Here is a 23,267-nt window from a genome sequence, read left to right on the forward strand (position 1 = left end):
TCCGGCTGTTAGATTGCTCTACAGATGTCTCTGAGTACCGTCAGTTTAAAAAAAAAACACCCTGTACAGTAATACCTCGACTTACGCTACCCCGACTTACGCGAACCTGGAGTTACGCGATTTTCAAATCTCGACGATTTGTCTTTTGTTTGAGCACCACGCAACCCTTGATTACTCACTCCCCCCAAAACTATTGTTCAGCTTACAGGTTCGGACGTGTCACGCGGAATCGACGCATAGCTACAATTTATTTTGTCTTATTTATTTCTGTGTTTGTTATATCTATGAAGACTTGAGACTCTACTGTGTCATCCAAACGAAGTAGAACTGATTCTTCTGCATCAAACAAGAAAAGAAAAACTTCATCTTTAATAATGTTAACTTTACATTCCAAATATTTCAATACAAAAATGAAAATTTGTAAATTGGCAAAACTTGATCCTTTAGACCCAGTTCAATCAGATAATCGAATGATGGTTGGAAACTTGACAGAAGGTGTCAGTTTAATTAAAAAGAGGTTACAAATTTTAGAAAATATAGACTCCAACGAAGAGCGCATTTCTTCTACAAAATGAGAAATAAAAAAATTATTAGCATGCTGCGAGGGAAATTTTGCGGGAGAAAAAAATCTTTGAGCCGTCAGACGAATTTGTTAGATTTTAGGAAGCCTTCTATAACAAAATAACTTCAATTTACGATTTTAATAATATAATTTGTTATACATATATATTATCTAAGATTTTATTAAACATTTTTTTCTAAATTATTGTTTTCTTTAGTCTCCGGCCCCAATTAAAAATAATTTGTATGTATTTATATGTGAAGTTATACCCTGACTTACGCGAATTCGACTTACACGGTTATCGCTCGGTCCCACCTTTTGCGTAAGTTCGGGGTATTAACTGTATATAAGATATAACAACGAAACCAGCATTGTCCATTAATAACATTAATTAATGTAAAAAGATCTCCACATGGTAGACAATGAGTCCGCATCTCTATGGTTCATACAACCAGTTGTCATGTGCGCCTTGCAGATTTCCAATCTCTCAAGATGTTTGACCGTTTGCCTATTCGTCGTCATTTTTATAACTGCCACTTGATCCCATTAGACGTTAACATCCTTCTGTCTTGCGTATGATGCCAGCGCAGTGTTGTCAAGGTTCTTACTGATTGTATATTTGTGCTCTTGAGCCTTTGTTTTAAACTGCGCATCATTGCACCCACATAAACAAGCTTGGAATTGAAACGTTGGTTGTGTAAAGGCACTGAATATATACTCGTTGTTGAATTCCGTTCCTCTTTTTATCGTTTCTTAAAAGTTTGAAAACAGCGGGATTACATCGATATACAATATGAAAATTATCATACCTGGCAGTACATCTATGTATCTTGTTTAAAAAAAATGGGATGTAATTAAGCACTATTCTTTTTATATTTATTCGAAACACATATTTATTCGAAACACACAAACACATTATTTATATTCATTCGAAACACATATGTTCTATAGTTAATGTTGTATCTTTTTGTAACTGAGGAAGATCGTTAAAAGCGATTGAATACATTATTATTTTATTAAATTTTGCTGGATTGATTAAGGTATAGTTTATTTATAAGTAATTTAATTATCAGTGTTAGTAAAGTAGTGATTAAGTAATTAGTAGCAGTCTAGTAGTTAGCAAAGCGGCAACACGACAACATAGACTTTTGCGCAATTATTTAGAAAGTTAATTGAGTATTTGCGGATCCGCAGCGCTGGATCCAGCACGAAGTGCAGGCCAAAGAATGCACTGAATCCGGCTGAATTGCTGGATGAGGGATCCAGCAATTGCAATCCCTACTACTAATACAACACCTCATACATTCCAGGTGTTGCCATCTGTCTGAGTTTTGCATTGTTTGTCCAGGTGTCTGGGTGAAGAACAAAAATGTCTGGGTTTTAAGAAAGTTTGGCAAATTGTCATTAATTAATTATTTTTTAATGCTATAGTTGACTGTATAACCAATGAACAGAAGCATTCTGATAATTTAATTAGTAAGTCATTTACAATAACATTTCAGAGTAGGGGTCCAAATACTGGGCCTTAAGGACGGCCTTTATTTAGGGAGTAGGTTTTTTTAACAAAGCCCAATTTAAGCTTCACTGTCTTTTAACCCTTTCCATGCAGTTAGTTACCGATCGGTGTGTATCACGTGACTTCTTCGTTTATCGGTGATGCGAAACTTACCGATCGGTAACAATTAAAAAATTCGATTAATTTTCACTATATTCGAGTTTTCCAGAGATCTTAGCTTTGATTCGCTCTTCTGTATGTCGATTGACTTTGTTTAAGCCAATAAACGTTTTGTTACCACCCCTGGGCCATAAATATTTTGGTAAATACATCCCCTACTATTCTACAGTAAATCTTCGCAGTTAACTACACAGTTGGCTGAAAACAATCAAAGGGAAACTCCTTCTACAGTTTTATTGAGTCTCTTCTGTCTTTGTTGACGTTACTTTAACTAATCACAGACTTATGAAATGAAAAAATTGCCGCGAAAAGCCCCGCCTCCAACCTTCGAAGTAAAATGTAAACAATCACTGTAAATTCGCTTTTTAAATCGATTTTTAATTCTAATTAACTAATTTAATGCACTTAGACATTAAATTAGCTAATTCAACAATATTTAGGCGAGTAAATATGTTTTTAAAACTATCTAGCAATAAATATTCCCGGGAAACTCCACCTTCCTATAGTAAGTCTATGGAAGGTGTTCGCGCTGTTAATTTGGCTTTAAAATTTTTGTCAAATGAATTCATATATATTTTGAATACATTTAATTATTTTACAAAAGTAAGAGCAAAGCTCTACGACTGACACAGTCGTACAGCTGACTAATTGGTGTCGCTTCATGATAACAATCGACTACTCTCCCAGCTAAGTAATTAGAGACATAGTGTGAATAATGGCACTAACTTCTCCCCTGCTCTAGGTAGAAAGCTGCGATTTGTTTTGTTTAATACAGGACAGATGTTTCTATCTAACAGATGTACAAAGTTCAGCAATTCTCTGTAAATTAATTTTTTTTTTTTTTGTTCGTAACCTTCAAATTTGTTCGTAAACTTCATATTATTTTAAATATGTATAAAACTAAAAATTACACAATCGTAAACTGTAATATGTTTTTAATCAAACACAAAAAACAGATTGAATATAGTGCGATATTGAAGCGAAATATCGCGATTCAAAAAATTACCCAAAAACGCAAAAATGCACCGCATAATGAATTCCACCTATTTACTTAATGCTAAAGGTTTTCAGCATGGAAAGGGTTAAGAAATGCTTGAGCAAGTAAAAAATATTTTATGGTACCTTGGTATCTTTGATAAGTTTTAAGATTGTGGGCCATCACAGATTGTCAAATGTGTCTTTGATATCTAGAAATATTAACAGACCTCAATCTCTTCTTCTTTCCTTGCTGTAGTGTGTCACACAATTAACAAGGGCATCTTCTATAGAACACTGGGGAATGACACCATATTGGTCATTGTTCAAAAATTTTTGATGAGGCAAAATTTTCTTTAAATAAAAAAAAATGTATGAAAAATGACAATTCATGATACAACAAACCATTCACAATACAACTACTATTTGATGGAACACATTATGTATATAATCTGGGGTACACTTGTATATACACAAAAATACCATGGTAGTATATAACCCACAGAAAACTGCCAGAACAAAAATAAAATCTTTGCATAATCTGCTCCACTGTATGCCCATGCCTATAAGAGCAACCATTATTCATACACATAGAGTTTATAACTGCAATTTAAAACCTGCCCTATTGCATAACCCATTTTCAAATATCATCATCAAATCAAATCATTAAAAAACACAAATAACCTGCAGGTTATATGCAAAAAATAAAGTAATTCTTGTTTCAAACTTATAAATTCCAATAGACAAAAATGATTAATTTCCTTTCTATAGCAAGCATAATGCAAAGAAAGAGCTTTAATGATTAGTTTACTGTAATACATAAGTGTTTCAATAAAGTACACATTGTTGTTTCACAAAATGTAATCCAAATTTTTACGTTTTACTAAAGATCTAACTACATACATTTGTTGATATTATATATAATTATAAAATATGCATAACTTAAAGATTTAATAGAGAGGTTGAGGCACACGTAATCAGCCCAAAACGTAAATGGCAGATGGACAAGTACTGCCATCTGGCAATTCTATATGGTTGATAATAGCGTTTGCTACGTCTAGAATGGCAAGTAGACGATCGGCTTAAACTGCGAGGTTTGCCGATTGGGTGAAAAGATGTTGCGACAGTTGAGCGGTCAGCACTGCCATGTGGGAGTGGAAAAATTTCACAGAGACAGGTTTTCCATCTCAAAACCGTTTAATAAAATAAAAAAATTTCTTACAACTATTCTTATAACAAGGCGTAATGCCTATCCAAAGATGGGAAACCAGTCTGTACAAAAAGTTCAAATGTTCCGACGATCGTTTCTCTTCCAGCAAAGGTAATATGGACAGCACACCTTGAAGAGATGACTTCCGGCAACTGGGTGTACAGTACGTGGACGACACTAGATGGGACGGGAGAACGAAGCCAATTCCTGGATGTCGAACAAGCTTTCCTTGTTGAATCACAGTAGCAAAAATCCAGGAGAGGAGCACTACAAATCAAGAGCTGAGAGAACTAATAACCGAGAACGTCACCTCCTCTTTTTCTTAGGGTTTTATAACTTTCCTTTGAGTCCCAGATCGAACATTCCAATAAGTCAATGCCGACTTGCCTCCGCTCTCTAATCGGTCCCCCCCCTTCGCTACGAATTGTAACGAGATCGGAACCCAGGTCGTTAGATGAGTCAACATCGGCTGACAATTTGATTCCTACCGAAGATGTTCGATCTAAGTACTCAAATTCGTTTATTGTTTTAATCTGAGAAGTCCGACTTTCTCGGAAATCTCTACAGACATGCCCTTTTATGGACATAAAACATTCATTTTTCGTTTTCCCCTTTTTTCTTGTTGATGGTTTTTTTTCAACATAAATTTATTATAACAATAATAATTATTATTGGCTTCTATTCCAAAACGATGGGGAAAAAAATTTCTTTTCCCCTTTTTGCATAAATTCTAGTCCTATTTCCAAAGCTTCACAAAACTTCTTCATTTTTTTGTGTTTGTGGTTAAAAATTATGACATATTTTATTAAAATAATGATTATTTAAGCATTTATGAATAATATTGTAAAGAAACAGACAATTTTAATCCAGAAATTATTTAATTATTCAATCTTTTAACAAGTGATGTGAAGTGCCTATAGAATTTACATATATTTGTTTTCATAATAGCTTATCTTAAGGTAGGTTTGTTCTTCTACGGCATCTTCTACCACACAATACATTTGTAAATTTTCTAAAAATTAATTTTCCGAGCTGCTTTCAAATTTACATAAGCCACTACTTCCCTCAACAAAAGTATGAGGTAGTTTTATTGTCCAATCATACAGTAGGAGACACAACTAATTAAAAATAATTATTTAGTGTTATTAAACATCCTATGAATACTTTTAAACAGTTTAATCTGTTTATTTACCTTTGCTGGTAACCCTCGATGTTAAATGTATCTGCCATTTTTTCAACAAATTTCCCCGAGAGTCAATGCGTGACGTTCACTGAGTCATGTGATGTTGTGAACGAACACCACAAGGTTACATGGATTTAAAACATCAAACGTGTACTTCTGCTTGCCATACAAGTTTAACATTTGTACTCGCACCTCAACTTCTCTAATCAAATTCCAAATCATAAGTATATATATTCTGTGATTTATCATAAGCAAATTTTACTCACAAAATATTAATATTTTACTAATTTACTTATTTGAAATTGTTACTACATAACAAAAATTATTATTATTGCTAATTTTTTTTTATTAGATATTTACTTTTTTTAACTAAACTTTTGATAACGCAAATTCTTAGTCATTAAAAGATGATTTTAAAAAAATCAAAAATAAATTTTTTACATACCAGAAGATGTTAAAGAACGATCTAACGAATGCTTCTCTCTTCTGCCAGGAGAAAGAGATTGGGATCTTTGTTTAACAGCACTTCTCCATATAATATATTCTCTTTCAGCTTGACATTTGGCAAGTAAAGCTAGTGAAAATATGAACATTTTACAGTTATATTTAAAACTTACAACATACCATTTTAATATAAAAGTAATGCATAAATGAAATTTAAGTTTTTTCATTTAATTATTCTATAAAATTTAATAATTAAATATTTAATTACAACCTGTTCTGTTCTGTTCATATTCATCATATAATTTAAATATTTCTTCTAAAGATTTTCCTGGGGGTAAATCATCTTGAAATTCTGCCAATGTTTTATGCAAAAGGTCAACTGGCTATGTAAATATAAATGAACATAGTTATTTTAAAATTTTTAATATAAATTATTTTTTATATTTTATTTACAGATATACTGAATTTAAAATCATCACAAAATTTTAATATGACATGCTTCATGTATAATTATATTAAGACAAAAATATACAGCAATTAGGAATAACAGAAAGTTTACTTTGATATATATGAAGACTAAATTCAAAACGTCTCATCCATTTTGCAACTTTTTTGTCAAAAGAAAAAAAGTTTTATTGTGTCATAACTATTGATGCAGAAATATTTTTTATTCTAATTCTTGAGCCCAATAAGCATTTATCTTCATAATTATTTTTGTTGTCTTACATAACATTAAAGAATACTGTATTTAACAGCATATAAGATGTAACTTTTATTAAAAAAAGCCTTGCATTTTATATGTAAAGTTGCAATTCCCTATAGCAGGGGTGGCCAACCCTGAGCCTGCAGGCACAAGTGTGCCCGTAAGCAATTTATTATGCGCCCATGACACAATTCCCGATAAATTAAAATAATTTTTTTATTTTATTTCCAATTAATTTCATGATCCAGCTTTTAAGCAGAATTTTCTTGAAATTACTTATTACTTATTTATTAATCGAAATTTTCAAGTAATTATTTATTGACATATTAAATAACTCTATATGGATGAAAATTTAAATGATAGTTTAAGAGTAGCAGTATCAAATTATTCTCATGATTTTGAAAAATTATGTCACGAAATACAGTCTCAACCTTCTCATTAATTTTTCATGTATTATGTAATAAATGTCGTTCAATAAAATTATTATTACACATTTTTATTATTATTTTAACCTATAAAATAAAATCCAAAAGAATCAAAATTAAAAATGACAAAAATTAAATGAAAAAAAATTTTAAGAAAGTATAATTAAGAATTAAAAAAATTTAAAAATAACTAACAATAAACATATATGATGTTTTGGGTTCTAGACGAAATAAACACAGAATTTAACAGGTAAAACAAATTTATTTGGAGCTCTAGTACAGTGTGTCAGCAGTACTATGCACATGGTCAGAATGGCTGACCGGGAGACATAGGGAAAAATCTAGGGGCACGGTAAGATGTTGCCAGGTTAGCCACGATGTCATTACATATTGTTGCACCCACAACGTTCATGAAAATTTTTAATTATGCCCTTGCTTCCAAAAAGGTTGGCCACCGCCGCCCTATAGGCTAATGAATTTCCCAAATGGCCTTCAGTAGACTACAGGTAACCTCTACCTAGTCCAACTCTTGAATAAAAATGTTATTGTTTAATTAAACATATTATTATGTTGCAAATGTCACACTCAGCTGATACCTGTAAAAGTGCTATGCTAGACTAAAGCCAAGGCACAGCTACCAAGCAAGTGTAACATTATATTCTTGATATATGTGTCCATATTTAGAAACTTCCTAACAATGTGACATATGTTCAATATTGTAGAGCTTTCTGTAATGTCATTATATATAATTATTATTAAAGTTTAATATTTTTAGACTTTTGTGTAGTGTATGTGGTATGACACCAGTAAATGAGAAAACAATAGGTACAATAAGCACCGTATCCATCTTACACAGTTGCCTTATTTCACGGGCAAGTGGAGTGTACTCACTGATTTTTCAACGAGAGCATATTTTTCATGTTATGAGTGTTTGGAATGGAGATCTCTATTATATAAGCAATCTTATTGCATTTGTCAATGAAAGTAATGTCAGGTCTAATGTGAGAAATTGTTTTATTTGTGATTATAACTCTGTCACAGTATATTTTGTGTGTGTCAATTTCTAATACTGTCTGTAGAGTATACTTGTAGTATGGTACTATACTAATTTTTGTTATTTAAAACAGAATTATTGTAAATGTTAGTTAGATAATATAAGACAATTATAAATCAATCATTCATCATACACTGACAACCCATCTCAAAGTTAAGCAGTAATCTTTTCTCAACACTTACATGTATGTGTTTTACTATCTATTATCTTATACATATATCATACTTTGCCTCAGTTATATTATTATGCAGGAGGACTTAAATACACTAAAAACTTCTTCCTAAATATTCTATGCTATAATGGGAGTGCATCTTATATGCCATAAAATACAGTAATTAATGTCATTTGGATACTGCACTTGCATTGAATACCCACACCACAAAGAAACTTTAAAATGCAGCAATACTTTTTAATTTTCTAATGTTTTATTTAGGATAAAAATAGAGATTGAATGATGGTTTTCATTCAAAATGAATGAAATAAACATTTTCAAACAAAGTACAGTTGAACCTGTCTATCTCAAACATGTTTATTCAAAAACCTCTTTATCTCAAAATTTATTTTTTCCCTGTATTTTCAGCCTAAATTCAAAATATTTTTTTATGTTTATCTCAAATAATTTTCTCCAGAAAATCTATATGTCAAATTATGGACTGAAGTATCAATTATAAGTTCAAAGCTCAGCACCTACACTTTGATAGAATAAATTGTAGTTGAAAAACATCTCTTAAATACAGTACATAGTTGTAATTAACACTGCTTTTCTCTGATTGGCTATGAGTTTGGCTTGCATCTTATTGGTTGAAGAAAGTTAAGTATCAGAAACTATTGATAAACTATCTGTTAAGACATGTCAAAATGTTTTCTTTGTTTATAATACAGGTATGTACAGTACAATTGCTATTGTATTAATAAAATACTCTATTTCCAATCAAACCTATTACTATTTACTGTATAGAAACCTCTACATCTTGAAACCTGTTTATCTCAAATTTTCTTCTGAGTTCTGTGAAATTCAAGATACAGGTTTAACTGTATTTAATTATTCTAGAACAAAAAATTCAAAAATGAGAGAATGCTGAAGTTTTAAATAATACATAAATGGAAATATACAAAAACAATTAAAATACCAAAATGTACAAATGGACTAAACAATTAACAAAAACTTTTTGTTGGTATTTTCATACAGTTTTGGTGTTTATTCTACATTGTTATGTTCTACATTCTCTCATTTTTAAATTTTTATATTTAAATATATGCATCAGAAATACATTTATGTTCCATTCGTTTCAAATGAAAACTGTCATTCAATCACTGTTTTTCATACTGAAGGAGGTCAATAAAAACAATCAAAAACGTTAGATTAAAAAGTATCACTGCATTTTAAAGTTTTTCTTGTGATGTAGTTATAGTACTTAAAGTAGTTAGTTTGGACAAGGAGCAATTTAAAACTGAAGATGGTACAAAAGACGTTTTGAAAACAATTCTTTAAAACAACAGACACTTTGATTTAAAAAAAAAAGTGGAAAAGACATGTAAGGATAAGGAATGTTTTGTACTAAAAAGTTTTTACTGTAAGATGGCTGCCATCTTGTGGACAAGAATTGTTTTCATTGAATGCTCATATTTAAAGGAGAATTTTTCATTCCTTATAAGATGTTTTGAAGCAAAAAGAAAGCAGAATCAAAAGGAGAAACCATCAATGAATCTGCACAAATTGATACCTGAATTTTGAAAATTTTGGACAAGAGACATTTTGAAAATATATTCATTATATATATATATAATATATATATATATATATACATGATCTTAAAAACACTACACTTATAAATATTTATAAATAATTTATTTCGATTCTAAGATTATTTCAGCACTAATTTTTTTTCATTATAGAGTAAAATCAGACTTTCAATCCAGCCTTTAATTTACAAAAAAAAAAAATCTATTTTAAAATTTCAAAATTTATCCAATTTTGAAGATTATTGTAATCAGATAATTTTGATATAATTCAATTAAATCAATTAGAATTCCACATCTCATCAATCAGAATATGTTAACTGTTATTGTAAACTGGAATGAACAATGTAAGAACTGTGTCATACCATGCTAACAATTTATAACTGCTTGAGAAATATAAAAATAATCAAATATAGAGAAATGAGAACTACTTTTTCATTTTCCCAAAGTAATTACCGTAATTCCAATTTATTTACGTACATTACGTTTAACAATTTAATGAACTATATAAAAATTGGTGATTTTATATTATTAATATTTCAATTGTTATTAAAATCAAGATTAGATTATTTAAGGTTATTATGCATTAGTACTATTTTATCTGTATTAATTATTATTAATCAATTTTTTATCTGAATTACTTTTATTACATATAATGAAAAAAGTTTGAAGAATTATGCTTAAAACACAGATTATATTTGAATATACTTAATTTTCTGTTAATGCAATGAATTTTTACTAAACTCTGTATTGACTCTAGCACAAAAAAAAAATTCATTAATTATTCTGATACAAACAGCAAAATGAATTAAATAAGTGTAATATTCTTATATTACAGAAAACTAAACAAATGAATTATAGTGTAATATTTTTCATTCTTGAAATGCAGCATACTTGACTCTCCTAATAATTTCATCTAAATATAAATCAAATTTATAAACATGAAGGAAAAAAAAATGACAAGACTAAGATCAAGGATTTTACCATTTAACTATTTTAATATATAATAATTAAATGATGGTTCCTTAACAACAATTTAGTGTCTTTTATTGTTATTATTGTTATGTAGGATTAAATATGTTTTATTTAAGTATTTTACATTTAGCAATTAAATTACAAATACTTATGAGCTTTTCTGGCTCATCTTCAAAAATACTTCCTAAAACCACAAAATCTAACAATTGAAACAGCAGATACATCGTACTAACCTTGTTAGTATGACGTATCTGTAATTATCGCTTTGTTTGCTAGATAGATTTAATTGCTGCTGTATTACCTGTTGGAAGCATGTTCTTGAAATGATATTTAACTTTTTTTATCTTAATTTTTATATATTCTTATTTAATGCAACAAAAGATAAATTTATTAACAAACAAACTTCTTTGGTTCCATTAAACAAGCAGTACTAGATTGCATTCTTACATAATGGTGCCAGGTTTGGTTCATTTCAATAAAGCATGCTTTTTCTGAATCTGAAAGGCTCAAAAGTACTTTGATATTACTACTATAAAAAATATTCTATTAAAAATATATCTGATAAATCTCTCATGTTAGTTAATTAACTAGAGTTTGAATCCTTGTTTTATGTTGTGTTTATGAAATCATCATAAAAGTTAAAATTTATTCTATAAACAAGAACAATTATTATTATTTTTTTTAAGTTTTAGAAATGGACTCCTTTTCATTCAAATAATTAAACTACATAACAAGTTTTCTTTGTCCAGATATTTCAGAGAAAATTTAATAAATGCTTTTTAAATTAAGAGATTATGCATCATTGATGCATAAACTATTAATGATTAATATCTATTAATCTTAATCTAGTAACTTTAATGTGTTATTAAAGTCTAGAATTAAAGTACATTTTTTGACAAAAACAAAAAATTTGTTACAAGCTGAAGAGTTTCAAAATATCTTGCATAAATAAGAGAATTTGATTTATAAAAATAAACTAAAATAAGCCTTAAATAGCTGTTCCAAATGTTGTTCAATTCTGAAAATTTCAAAGTTGTTTAATCTGAATGTGTCATAAATTAGGCTGCACTTTTTGTTTTGTCAAAAAAAAAAAAAAAAAAATCTGATTGGTCTTAGACCGAGTAATTAACAATCATTGTCCTTTAATTTCATCTTAGATTTTTTTTCATGGATGTATAAATGTCTTGATATTAATTTTCCAAATTCTGAAAAAACTTATGATACTAAAAACCAAATAATCTTAAATTCTTATAGACTCCAGTGAATTAATTACAATCTCTTTCCTAAACATTATTAGTTCAGATTTCCATGTGTCACTGCTTTTTCTTGACTTGGCCTTCATTTTATGGCTGGATGCCCTTCCTGTTGCCAATCCTCCCTCTTAAATCAGGACTTGACACCATCCAGAACCCAAACTGACAAGAACTGGTGTGTTCAACAAAAGACAGCAGTTGCCCAATGAACCAACTGCAATAAACTACCAAAATTATTTTTTGTATATTTCATCTCCAATAAAGCAAATTCTTAAGTACTATTGAATACCACAGTTTATTTTCAGAAGCAAAATGTAAATACAGCAGAAACTTGATTATCTGAACTTGATGGGACTAGGGAGTCTTTTGGATAACTGAAATTTTGGAAACTATTTGTTTTTCTTTTTTGAGTACATCATCAAGCACTGTGAATTCAGTTTCATGAACAATAAATACTATAATGCAAATACTATATTTGAAGGTAAATTAACATATTCAAAATGTAACATAATATTATGTATATGACCAAGTTTTGCATAACTACAATCAACAGATGTATTAATTTTCACTTATAAAGTTTGGTCTCTTTGTATTATACTCTGTGGTATGTGCAAAGCTACATGTTCTGGGATTTTTTTTTGTATTGAAAACTATTTCAAATAATCCAGAGTTTCCCATAATTGAGTTTTTAATTGCATGTATATATATACACACACAATTAAAAACTCTTTAACTTTAAAATACATCTTTAACATAAAGAAAACAGTGAATTTGAAATTGAAAAATCATTCAATGTTATAATATATTAAATAAAGTAAAACAATAAAGAGAATATCACATTACTGTCATTTTTTTAAAATACACACTATTTCAAAAAAATTCAATACACTGTAAAAAGATGACAGCAATAATAATTAAATTCTACATGTGAAATGATAAAGAAAAAATAATCCACTCATTACAACATCACAGTACAAGGATACAACACTGAGAAACATTTTCCCCAAATATCGAATATTAATAAATTATACAATCATCTCCAGCATTGATCAGTGTGCATTAATTGCCAGACTGAGTTTGCCAATTTCTGATTTATAACAATTGTAATGAAAATGTTCTTCAATGATGTATCCTTGTGCTGCAATATTGTAATAAATTTATTTTTTCACTACTGTATCATATGTATGTGAGAAATTGGACTTCAATGTAAACAATTTAACATCGTAACATCAACTTTCACACCTGGGAGTAAATCGATTGTTAAGTTCTCAGCAGTAAAAGCGACACTTTCTCATAACCTTCTGACCTACTATCTCAATTTCTCCAAGTCAATATAACCAGAATCTGCAAGTTTAGGCAGTCATCACCAGTCCCTCAACAGAATATCATCCCTTATCTAGTGCCTAATTCAGTGCCAACAGATATACCTAGTTCTTGCAGATACTTCAGTTCAACGGATACTTCCTACGGATACTTCAGTTCAACGGATTACTACGCATTTTGAAGACAAACTCTATCTCAGGAGACTAACATACATTGCTACACAATCAAGAACAATCAAGAACACCTCCCAGGAATGAGCATCAGATTATTTTCAAACATCCTCACCCCAAGGTACTTATCACCACACAAATCTCATGTAAACTCTCTCTCTTGCAACCACTTTCGTTTAAAAATCCTTTGAAGTTAAGGCCTAATGAAACTGTAGCAAAATTGTAAAGTCATGTTGTCTTTGAAATTAAATCGTTAGTTGTTATTAGTTGTTAACTTGGTATCCGAGTGATTCACTTTCGGTACACTGTCTCTCAACCCATCTCCATCCTGGATCCGATCGTCCATGCACGCAGCCACTCATGTGACTGAATCAACACACCATCTCAGCTTCCGTGTCAATCGGGACGTGGTGGTGTCAGTCACTAAAGAGGTGATGACCCTCTGGTCACATGTAGAATCTGATCACTACTACAGGTTGATTTTAAGATACATCAATGTTTTTACAACAGAGTACAATTATAGCAATTGATATTGTGAGTACCAAGGGGGAAGAGCAGTGAACTCAAGCCCTTCTTACCAGTGTTGTGTCAATGGATGGTATGATTACAGGAGAGTGGGAGGGCTGGTGAGGTCGTCGATAAAGTGTCGGTGATACACAAGTAATCAACCATTTAAACAGACAGAACAAGTTTAATATAGATCTAATTCTAAGGGTATACCAATTCTTACACAAATAGGCAATTAAATGTTTACACAGCTGTCATCAATAAACATTAACACCTTATATCTATAATTAGCTTATAAACAAATTGACCGAGAGAGAGAGAGAGTTTCCATAAAACTTCAAATACCTCTTGCTGATTCCTCATTGTTCATAGATCCTAATCATGTGCGGTCGAGAGGACATTCACGGATCTAGCCAAGAGTCAGGGTCCATAGGCTGGCGGGTAGAGCATTGTGTTGTAGGTGTATATGCTCGATTATGGTGGGACCAGTGTCCATGGGTAATGTTTGCTGTTGTTCACCTTCATTATGGCAGGACAGGTCCTGTGTCTACTGTGGATGTCTGCAGTTGTCCGCCCCAGTGATCGGGTACAACCCTTTTTATACGCATCTCTGACTGATACAATCTATGATGCAATGCATTCTAAGTTCGAATTAGGTCCAGTCTTGACAGATACGGGCTGTCAAAAATTGGATATGTCGATGAATTATTGACACCTTCTATCTGTTATTGTGGCTCAAATTACTTCATAAATTTGCTTGTTTGACAGTTTGTTATTATGACTAATTGTCTATATTGACCAAGGTCAGGAATTAGGTTACAACCTGAGTAATAATTGTAGATCTGGAGGAATATTTGATCAGTTTTATCTGCTAAGTAATCAGAGAAATAGGGTGTGTGGGATTTTTTTGGCTTCGTAGTCATCTGACCTTTTCTAGGTTAATTGTAAGTTATTACTAATTAATTAATTTAATTTAATTATTCCCTCAGAATGTCACAATATCAAAGATTGTACATGAAAAATTAAATTAGGCAAATACTTTTATGTTGCTAATCTTTTATGTTTAAATTAGATACAGATAAAACAATCAATAACTATCAATTTTGATATTTTAACATCAATAATATAATTAATATGACATTTACTATATTTGTAATAAAAAATTTTTAACTGTAGAAATTTATTTTTTCTTTATTTTTACTTTATTATTTTTCTCTTAACATTCAATTTTCTTTCAAACTTTCGACTTTTTAAATTTTTATGCATAAAATAAATTTTAAAAATTTATAAAATAAACATGTACTGTAATTGTATTAGTACAAACATAAATGATTTACAGTATGAAACGTAATTTATACAAAAAAAGTGACTACAGTATAAAAAAAAACATGTTTCTAGAAAACAGGATAGCAAAAATATAAATATTCTATAATCAATAAAATTTTCTACTATAAGATTAATAATAATTTTATCCTAAAACTTTGACATAGCCAATTGACAAAAATTAAAAGTAATAAAATTTTAATTTATGTTTATAGAATTTAATTCAAAAATCTTGGAAAAATGGAAAACTGCTATTTCCACATGCAGTCAGTATCTTATATTTTAGTAAAATTTCTTGTCTCTCTAATGATTTTTGAGTGTAAGATATATATGAAATAGCTGATATGAATTTTTTTATCTAGAAAACTGAAGTAATGAAAAAAAATATATATATATATATATCCTAAGATATATATCAAACATAAAACTATTGTACATGTATAGTAAACAAGCTGAGGTACCTGACTTCACTCAGAAAATGACATATCAAGTAAAAGTAATATACTCATAAAAATACACACACACAAAAATGTATATATAGAAAAAAGAACATGTACTTATAATAAATTTATAATGCAATAGAACTATCAAAAACAATTTTACATTGAAATTTACTCTAAACACATTCTATAGTCTGAGAAGGATTCAGCTGCTCTCACATAGTACTCAGACAGACAGACACACAGACTTGAATTTAAAAGTCTCCTGTATCCTTCCAGGACTATCCTGAATATATGTACAAAGTTTCATAGTAATCAGTTTATCTGTCATTATTACGTGATACTTGAACAAACAGACAGACATTAATTCAATTTTATATATAAATAGATTATTGTAATCAAATATTTGCTCTGTTTTATATATACAGGGTGGGCCAGCGAAAACGAAACGGCAGAGTGTTCGTGTTCGTCCAAGCAAAGCGCTCGGACAGGTCGATTCTACTCTCGAGGGGACATCTTTTGCAATAAAGTTTTTGCGATTTTGAATACAACAGACGACAAAAAATTTTAAAAACTCATTTATTTTGTAATAACTAAACAAGCATTTATTTCGAAAAAAATGTTTGTTTAGTTAATATTCAGAATCGCAAAAACTTTATTGCAAAAGATGTCCCCTCGAGAGTAAAATCGACCTGTCCGAGCGCTTTGCTTGGACGAACACGAACACACTGCCGTTTCGTTTTCGCTGGCCCACCCTGTATATGAAGCTATTTATGCTATTTATTATTGAATATTCAATTTATATCATTAATAATTAATGATCACAAAATTCTAAGTATTTCTATTTATTGATCTAATAATTCTATTAATGATAATTTTTATAAATTTTGAAAAATGATCAAGAATCAGTAAAAATTATGAAAATAAAAATATTATATTCATAATTTTCCCTAATATTGTAGCTTATCAAAGCACGTTTGATACATTTTAATTTTTATAAATCATTTCCTTAAACTAAAATATGGTATTATTCCAAAACTTCATATTTTCTTATGTATAAGAAGTTTTAATTTTGATTTTCAAATGAAACAACAAAAGTTGACACATTACGTGCAGAAAACCAAATACATAATTACCGGGAAAATAGATCTGACTTGATAAGGCTGTCTACATAATGTAGAAGGTTTTAATAAAGAACTTCCACTGATTCTTACTTTGACACCAAGTCTGGAACAAGCTTCTAATGACCGTGGACTGGTTAGGACGTATGGACAGTTTTGAGCTTCTGGGGTATCAAAATTATGAAGATTAAGATTCAATTCAGGAAGAGGGGATGAAACATCTGGTTTTTCTTGAGCATCAGCAATATTGCCAGACATTGCAATTGTTTATTCCACCATTGATTAAATGAAGTATCTATAAAAATTATATTTTTCATTTTAGTAAAAATTTTTTAAAAATTAATATTTTATTAAAGTGATGTATACTATACAAGGTAGCCATATTTAAAGTTTCATTATTAAGAGCACTTTGTAGCTGTAACCAATAAGCAAACTGACACCAAAATTTGTATACAGACTATGCAAAGGATGCAGAAAAGGATTTTGCAAGAAAACTGTTAGTTCAGAACTTTCACTAGAGGCACTTTAAAAGAAAATACACAAAACAACAAAATCATGATGAAAATGCATTTATTCATTCCACAAGGAGCACACCTTCTGCAGATATTGTTTACTGATGTAAGGTATGTTGCTCAATGTGTTCCCCCATCATTCAGGTGTAAGATTTAAAGGCAATGGTCATTGCCTTCGAATTTTACACCTGAATGATGGGGCTGACCAGAAATGCTCTCCAGTGGTGCTTTGCACATGTAATATAATATTATCTTTAAAGTCTGTCAAAGTTACATTTCCATGATAAACCATATTCCAAACCATATTTGCCAAAGCATCTTTACAAGAAATTTTTGAACTAAATGCTTTTTGCAAAATTCTTTTCTGCATCCTTTGCATAGTTTGTATACAAAATTTAGTGTCAATCTTCTTATTGGTTATAGCTACAAAATGTTTTGAATAAGGAAACTTTAATTATGTCCACACTGTATTTAGATAATAGTTAAAATAGCTAAAAAATAATAAAGAATTTTTGAATTATTTTAATTAATCTATATTTAATTAATTTTGATTATTATAAGTAATTTGTTATTAAAGTAAGCATAGTCATTTACTAAGTTTTTTCAAAAGCTTGCAGTGTCTAGTCATTTTTTCCAATTTCAATTAAAATCCAACAAGTTTATAGTACAGTCATGACACATATTATTCTGTATAATTTTGAATAATGTGCCCTTTATATATGACCAGCACCCATCATAACAGGGCTGATGGTTATATGCAGTAACCAACAAGCATCATGAGTTTGGCATCTATAAATATGATCATGGGTACCAAAATACTGGAGTAAACACTACACACAAATCCAATAGCCAGCAAGAAACTACAAAACTCTACATAAAAGCAAACATTTTCACCCATGTTGAATGGTCATTATCAGGCTAAAAGACCTTTGCAGTACGAATGAAGGTCTTTTAGCCTGATGATGACTGTTTAACACAGATGAAAACATTTGCTTTTATGTAATGTTTCATAGTTTCTTGTTAAATATTGGTTTTATGTGTAGTGCTTATTTACATATACTCAGTTTGAATAGTTGAATCCAAAATACACGAGTTCCAAAATGTTGAATATTCTCACAAGGTTATTCAAACATTTTGGAACCCATGAATGCACTAAACATGCACTAATTGTCACCACCTTGCTTATTTCCACTGTTATCTATTGTGCCAGTAGCAGGGCCAGCTCAAGGCATGCAAAGCATGCAAATTTACAACAAGCACTAACAAGAAAAGATGCAGAAGAAAGATGGGTACCAAAGGCACTTGTGTGTTTTATTTATATCTTGTTAAATCAAATAACATTCAAATAAATATAAATAAATATTTTCAAATTATCTTTATTTTATTTTATTTTTCAAAATGCCTAAAATAACTGTTATAATAGTTGTTATAATCTGTATCTATTGGAGAGTTAGTGGGTGATTATTAGTGAAAATCTGTTAAGATATGAAAAATTTTCAATATCAATATTGTCAAAAAATTTTTTAATTAAACAGTAAAATGATTCTACTGCTAACTAATAATACAAGTGCCTTTGGTAAAAGCTCACAATACAATGCTCTATAACAAACTTTTTGGTGCAAACTTTTATTCATAGATGACAATGACAAAACATACTTGATATAACACCAGCACAAAAGACAAATCTTCATCAAGGAATCACTTTATTTATTTAACAAATTGTTTTCGGGAGGAACTTCCTATCATCAGCAATATTCTAAAATACAAAATTTTTCAACTGTTCTTTTCAGATGAGATGAGACCAATGTTCCATTCTTGTTCAACATTCAAAAATAACATTTGAAAAATTTTATATTTTAGAATATCACTGATAATGGGAAGAGTTTCTTCCCAAAAGTGTTCTGATGGATAAATAAATTAATTCCTTAGTGAAGGTTTGTCTTTTGTGTTTGTGATACTTGCAATAGAATCATTGTTTAGTATTTTCAAGAATTCTTAATATGACTCATCATATTAAGGTACATTTCACTATAAGGTACAATTTCTGCTAATCACTCAATTGATTTTGGCATTCAGATATCATAGTTGTGTAAGAAAATGTCTGAATAAGTGGAAGTACTAAGCAGCACTGCCTTTGCTGCTGTACAGCCATGCATCACAGCCAAGCATAAGAAACACACAATAGTTGTTTTGCTTATGTATGAAACTTGGTTTTGAAACAAAAATATCACATGGAAACAAAAATTAACATTCTATAAATGATCAACTATTGCAAAAGTAAAAACTATAGTGAATAAGTTTAATCTACCATACAAAACATTAAGTCTCAACAAGCTCAAATTGAAGTCAAATATGAGAAACAAAATTTAACTTGAAAAAAGTTATATAAAGTAAAACTTCCTAAGCTTGAAGATCATTTATTCAAATGGATTATAAAAACTGCTAGTAAAAAGTAGTTTTATCATGTGCTATGATTAACAAGCAAGTTAAAAATTTGGCTTGTATATTCCAATTTGAAAATTTTGGTGTTAGTGGTTATTGAAATTTTGATTATTTAAAACTAAGTCATAAGTCATGTGTTTTGTTTCTCATACTCGGAGCATACTTAGCTTTTGTCAATGATACAAATACAATAACTGTCTAGAAAATAAATATTTTATGCAAATTAATCATTATGAATGCTGATTTTTGTGCAATAACATGTTCCTTAATGTTTTTGTAGGTTTGTCAATTAATCTTATTATGCAACATATCATCTTCAGACTGATTAAAAAGCACATACAAATCTGCAACACATACCAGCATGCACTGACACAAAACATACAGCAATGCTACATCTTTCAGATCACACATAATCTTTGGTGCATTTTGCAAAAATACAAAAATATCCAATAATTCATCATTTTCAATAACCTAGCATCACTCTAGTCTCATAGGTTCCAAATTAATAAATTTCTACTTTATATCAATTTAAAGTGAAAAAGCAGAATTAAACATTGGTGACCTGAGATTAGATTTCATCTAATTAGAAGCTAAAAAAATTTCATTTGTTATTTAATTTGTGTACTTTATAATTAAAAATTTTTTCATGAAAAAAATACTAGATTTTTCCCATACATTTTCAATGAGCCTGCCCTGGCGAGCACGTCCTAAATTGCTAAATTGTCCTAAAAGACTATGGCTTTCATATCCTTAGAAGATATATTTACTTTATTATTACTGAAAAGCCATATTTTTGCTATAAATACTTCTGTTTTTCACACCAAAATTCCAAAGCAGGACATTGAAGCATCCCAACTAACCCTTCTGGAGACAACAGGATGAAAGGATTATAGATGTAAAGTATGAATATTCATTACATGAATTAAAACTTAAATAGTATGCTACAATTCAATTTTTTTAATTAAATGTTTTGTTTAATTTACAATTAACAAAATTAATTTATATACAATAAACTTCAGCTTCTTTTAAGAAGCCAAATTTGTAATATCAGATTCAGCATAATCAAGAAGAATCTTACATATCTATGAAAATATGAATATAAATTACAGATCAACAAATATAATAAATCTTATTATTTCTTCAATTAAAATAAATGGAGACAACTTTATCAGCACATAAAAATTTGTATATTGTAATATTTTCAACCTGGTTAATAAGTCAAGTTGAAGAGTCTAAAATGAAGCAAGAATATACAAATATAAACATCTGTAAGCCTGATAATTTTCTTCTAGAACCTTCTAAATTAATTTATAAATATTAATTTAATTATAATTATTACATAATTAAAATAAGAGATGGCACCTCTACACCAAATTACTTAGCATTTAATTAGTAATAGTAACAGTAATATATCCCAATCTAATCCAGCTTTAACAGAAGCAAGAATATTATAATACGAACAGCTGAAGGGACAAATGCAAACAATCAAGGAATAAGTTTACGATGACAGTCAGTGATGTAAGTGAGAAACGCACAATTATCACTCCACTTCTCAATTGTTTGCTTGTGTACTCAAGTGCTGTAACACTCCTGCTGTTTTAGTATACTTGAAGACAATTCATTAATGTATTCTCTTACCACAACAGTTTGTTTAAACTTTAAATATTAAAATTCACACCCAAAACCAATAACCAGTGTGAAAACTCCCAAAAAAGCAAACATTTTCAATTCCCCTCCTGGGATATTCGTCAGGCTTAATTAGTTCTTTCCGTTGGAACTGGATTCAAAGGTTTGTAAAACCTTCGAATCCAGTTCCTGCTTTTTTGGGAGTTTTCACACTGGTTATTGGTTTTGGGTGTGAGTATTGACAATTCATTAACTGGAACAAAAACATTAACAATACACAAACTTTTATGCATTGCAAAAAATGTTATCTGTTTATTTTGTATACTGCAGTAATTTGTTCTACATCAATTAAAAGTAATTCATAATACATGTGTTATCACAGGTGTCACCCTTTTTTCTCATTTGCATAGCTTATATCACTGTTGTTAAACTTCATTACTTTTGCTGTTGAAAAATCTGTTTGTTTTTTTGGGTGGGTAATTATGTTAGATCTAACAGACTTCCAAAGGGAAATGATTTCCCTTTGGAAATCACTAGGCACTGAGTTTGATCTACCATTTTATGGATCACATCTCAGTACACAAAGACAGACAAAACATTTGCCGATAGAAGCAGCTGTGGTCAAAAGTCAAAGCTGGATGTGAGGGACAGAAGAGCACTTCAAATTCTAAAAAGAAAAATAAAACTATAGCAGTGCAAATTATAAAAGAATTGGCTGCAAATGTAAGGGTATCAGTATCAGTGAGAAAAATCTAATGTGCACTACATAAAGTTAATATTAATGGCAGGGCTGCAACAACCAAAACTTTGTTGACACCACAAAACATCAGTGTATGTAGTGGTGCAAAGTACAAAACATGGACACTGCAGCTATGGAAATATGTGATATCATCTGATGAGTCAAGCTTTCATTGTTTTCCACTTTCAGTCATGTTTATGTCTGGAGATCATCAGGTGAAGCTTACAATGTTGAATGCCTTAAATCTGCTGTCAAGAATGGCAGAGATTCCTGATTGTTTAGGGTGTGATATCATTCAACTCGTTGAGTCCAATAGTCATCCTCAAAAATAAAGTAACAGCCCTGATTTATCTGCATATTCTGAGTAACCAACTCCATCCCATGATCCAAACTTTGTTTCCAGATAGTAATGCAATCTCTCAGGACAACAATGCTACTATCCAAACTGCTGGATGTGTTTGATCTTGGTTCAAGGAGCATGAAATTGAACTTAAGTATCTACCCTGACCACCACTCTCACCAGACTTAATTATTATTAAGCCTGTGTGTAGCATTCTTGAGAAAAATGTTTGGAGCAAATTTCGACTGCCTACTTCTGTCAAGGAATTACCATCAGTATTGGTTGAGGAATGGTACAATATTGACATTAATGTTGCTTGTGATTTATATTTGTCTATTCCTCAAAGTATTTCAGCTGTATTATCTGTGGAAGGGGTCCTCCTCCTTATTAATTTATTGATAAACAAATAAACAAAAAGTGATCTTTTGTTGATGTTTGAATTATTTTGTCCAACCCCTATAGTAGTGCTCCTCAACCTTTGCTCATGCATAGCATCTGAGGTAGTTCCCAGAATTCCTTGGCACA

General features: G+C 30.1%; 1 protein-coding gene across 6 annotated transcripts in view; it reads right to left on the reverse strand.

Annotated features, from left to right (window-relative positions):
* LOC136983194 (coiled-coil domain-containing protein 177-like) overlaps positions 1-23,267 on the reverse strand; it is a 90,934-nt gene that overhangs the window by 55,474 nt on the left and 12,193 nt on the right. For 5 of the 6 annotated variants that reach the window (XM_067279862.1, XM_067279865.1, XM_067279861.1 and 2 more), the window contains exons 2-4: positions 17,099-17,378; positions 6,321-6,432; positions 6,051-6,179 (exon numbers count right to left, since the gene is read on the reverse strand). In XM_067279862.1, the coding sequence (XP_067135963.1) occupies positions 6,051-6,179; positions 6,321-6,432; positions 17,099-17,341 (484 nt within the window). In that variant the 5' untranslated portion in view covers positions 17,342-17,378. The remainder of the gene's footprint in view (positions 1-6,050; positions 6,180-6,320; positions 6,433-17,098; positions 17,379-23,267) is intronic. The other variant, XM_067279866.1, reaches the window with a different exon arrangement.

The sequence above is a fragment of the Centruroides vittatus genome, unplaced genomic scaffold (assembly GCF_030686945.1).
Source record: "Centruroides vittatus isolate TY-2023 unplaced genomic scaffold, ASM3068694v2 contig_878, whole genome shotgun sequence".
NCBI lineage: Eukaryota > Metazoa > Arthropoda > Arachnida > Scorpiones > Buthidae > Centruroides > Centruroides vittatus.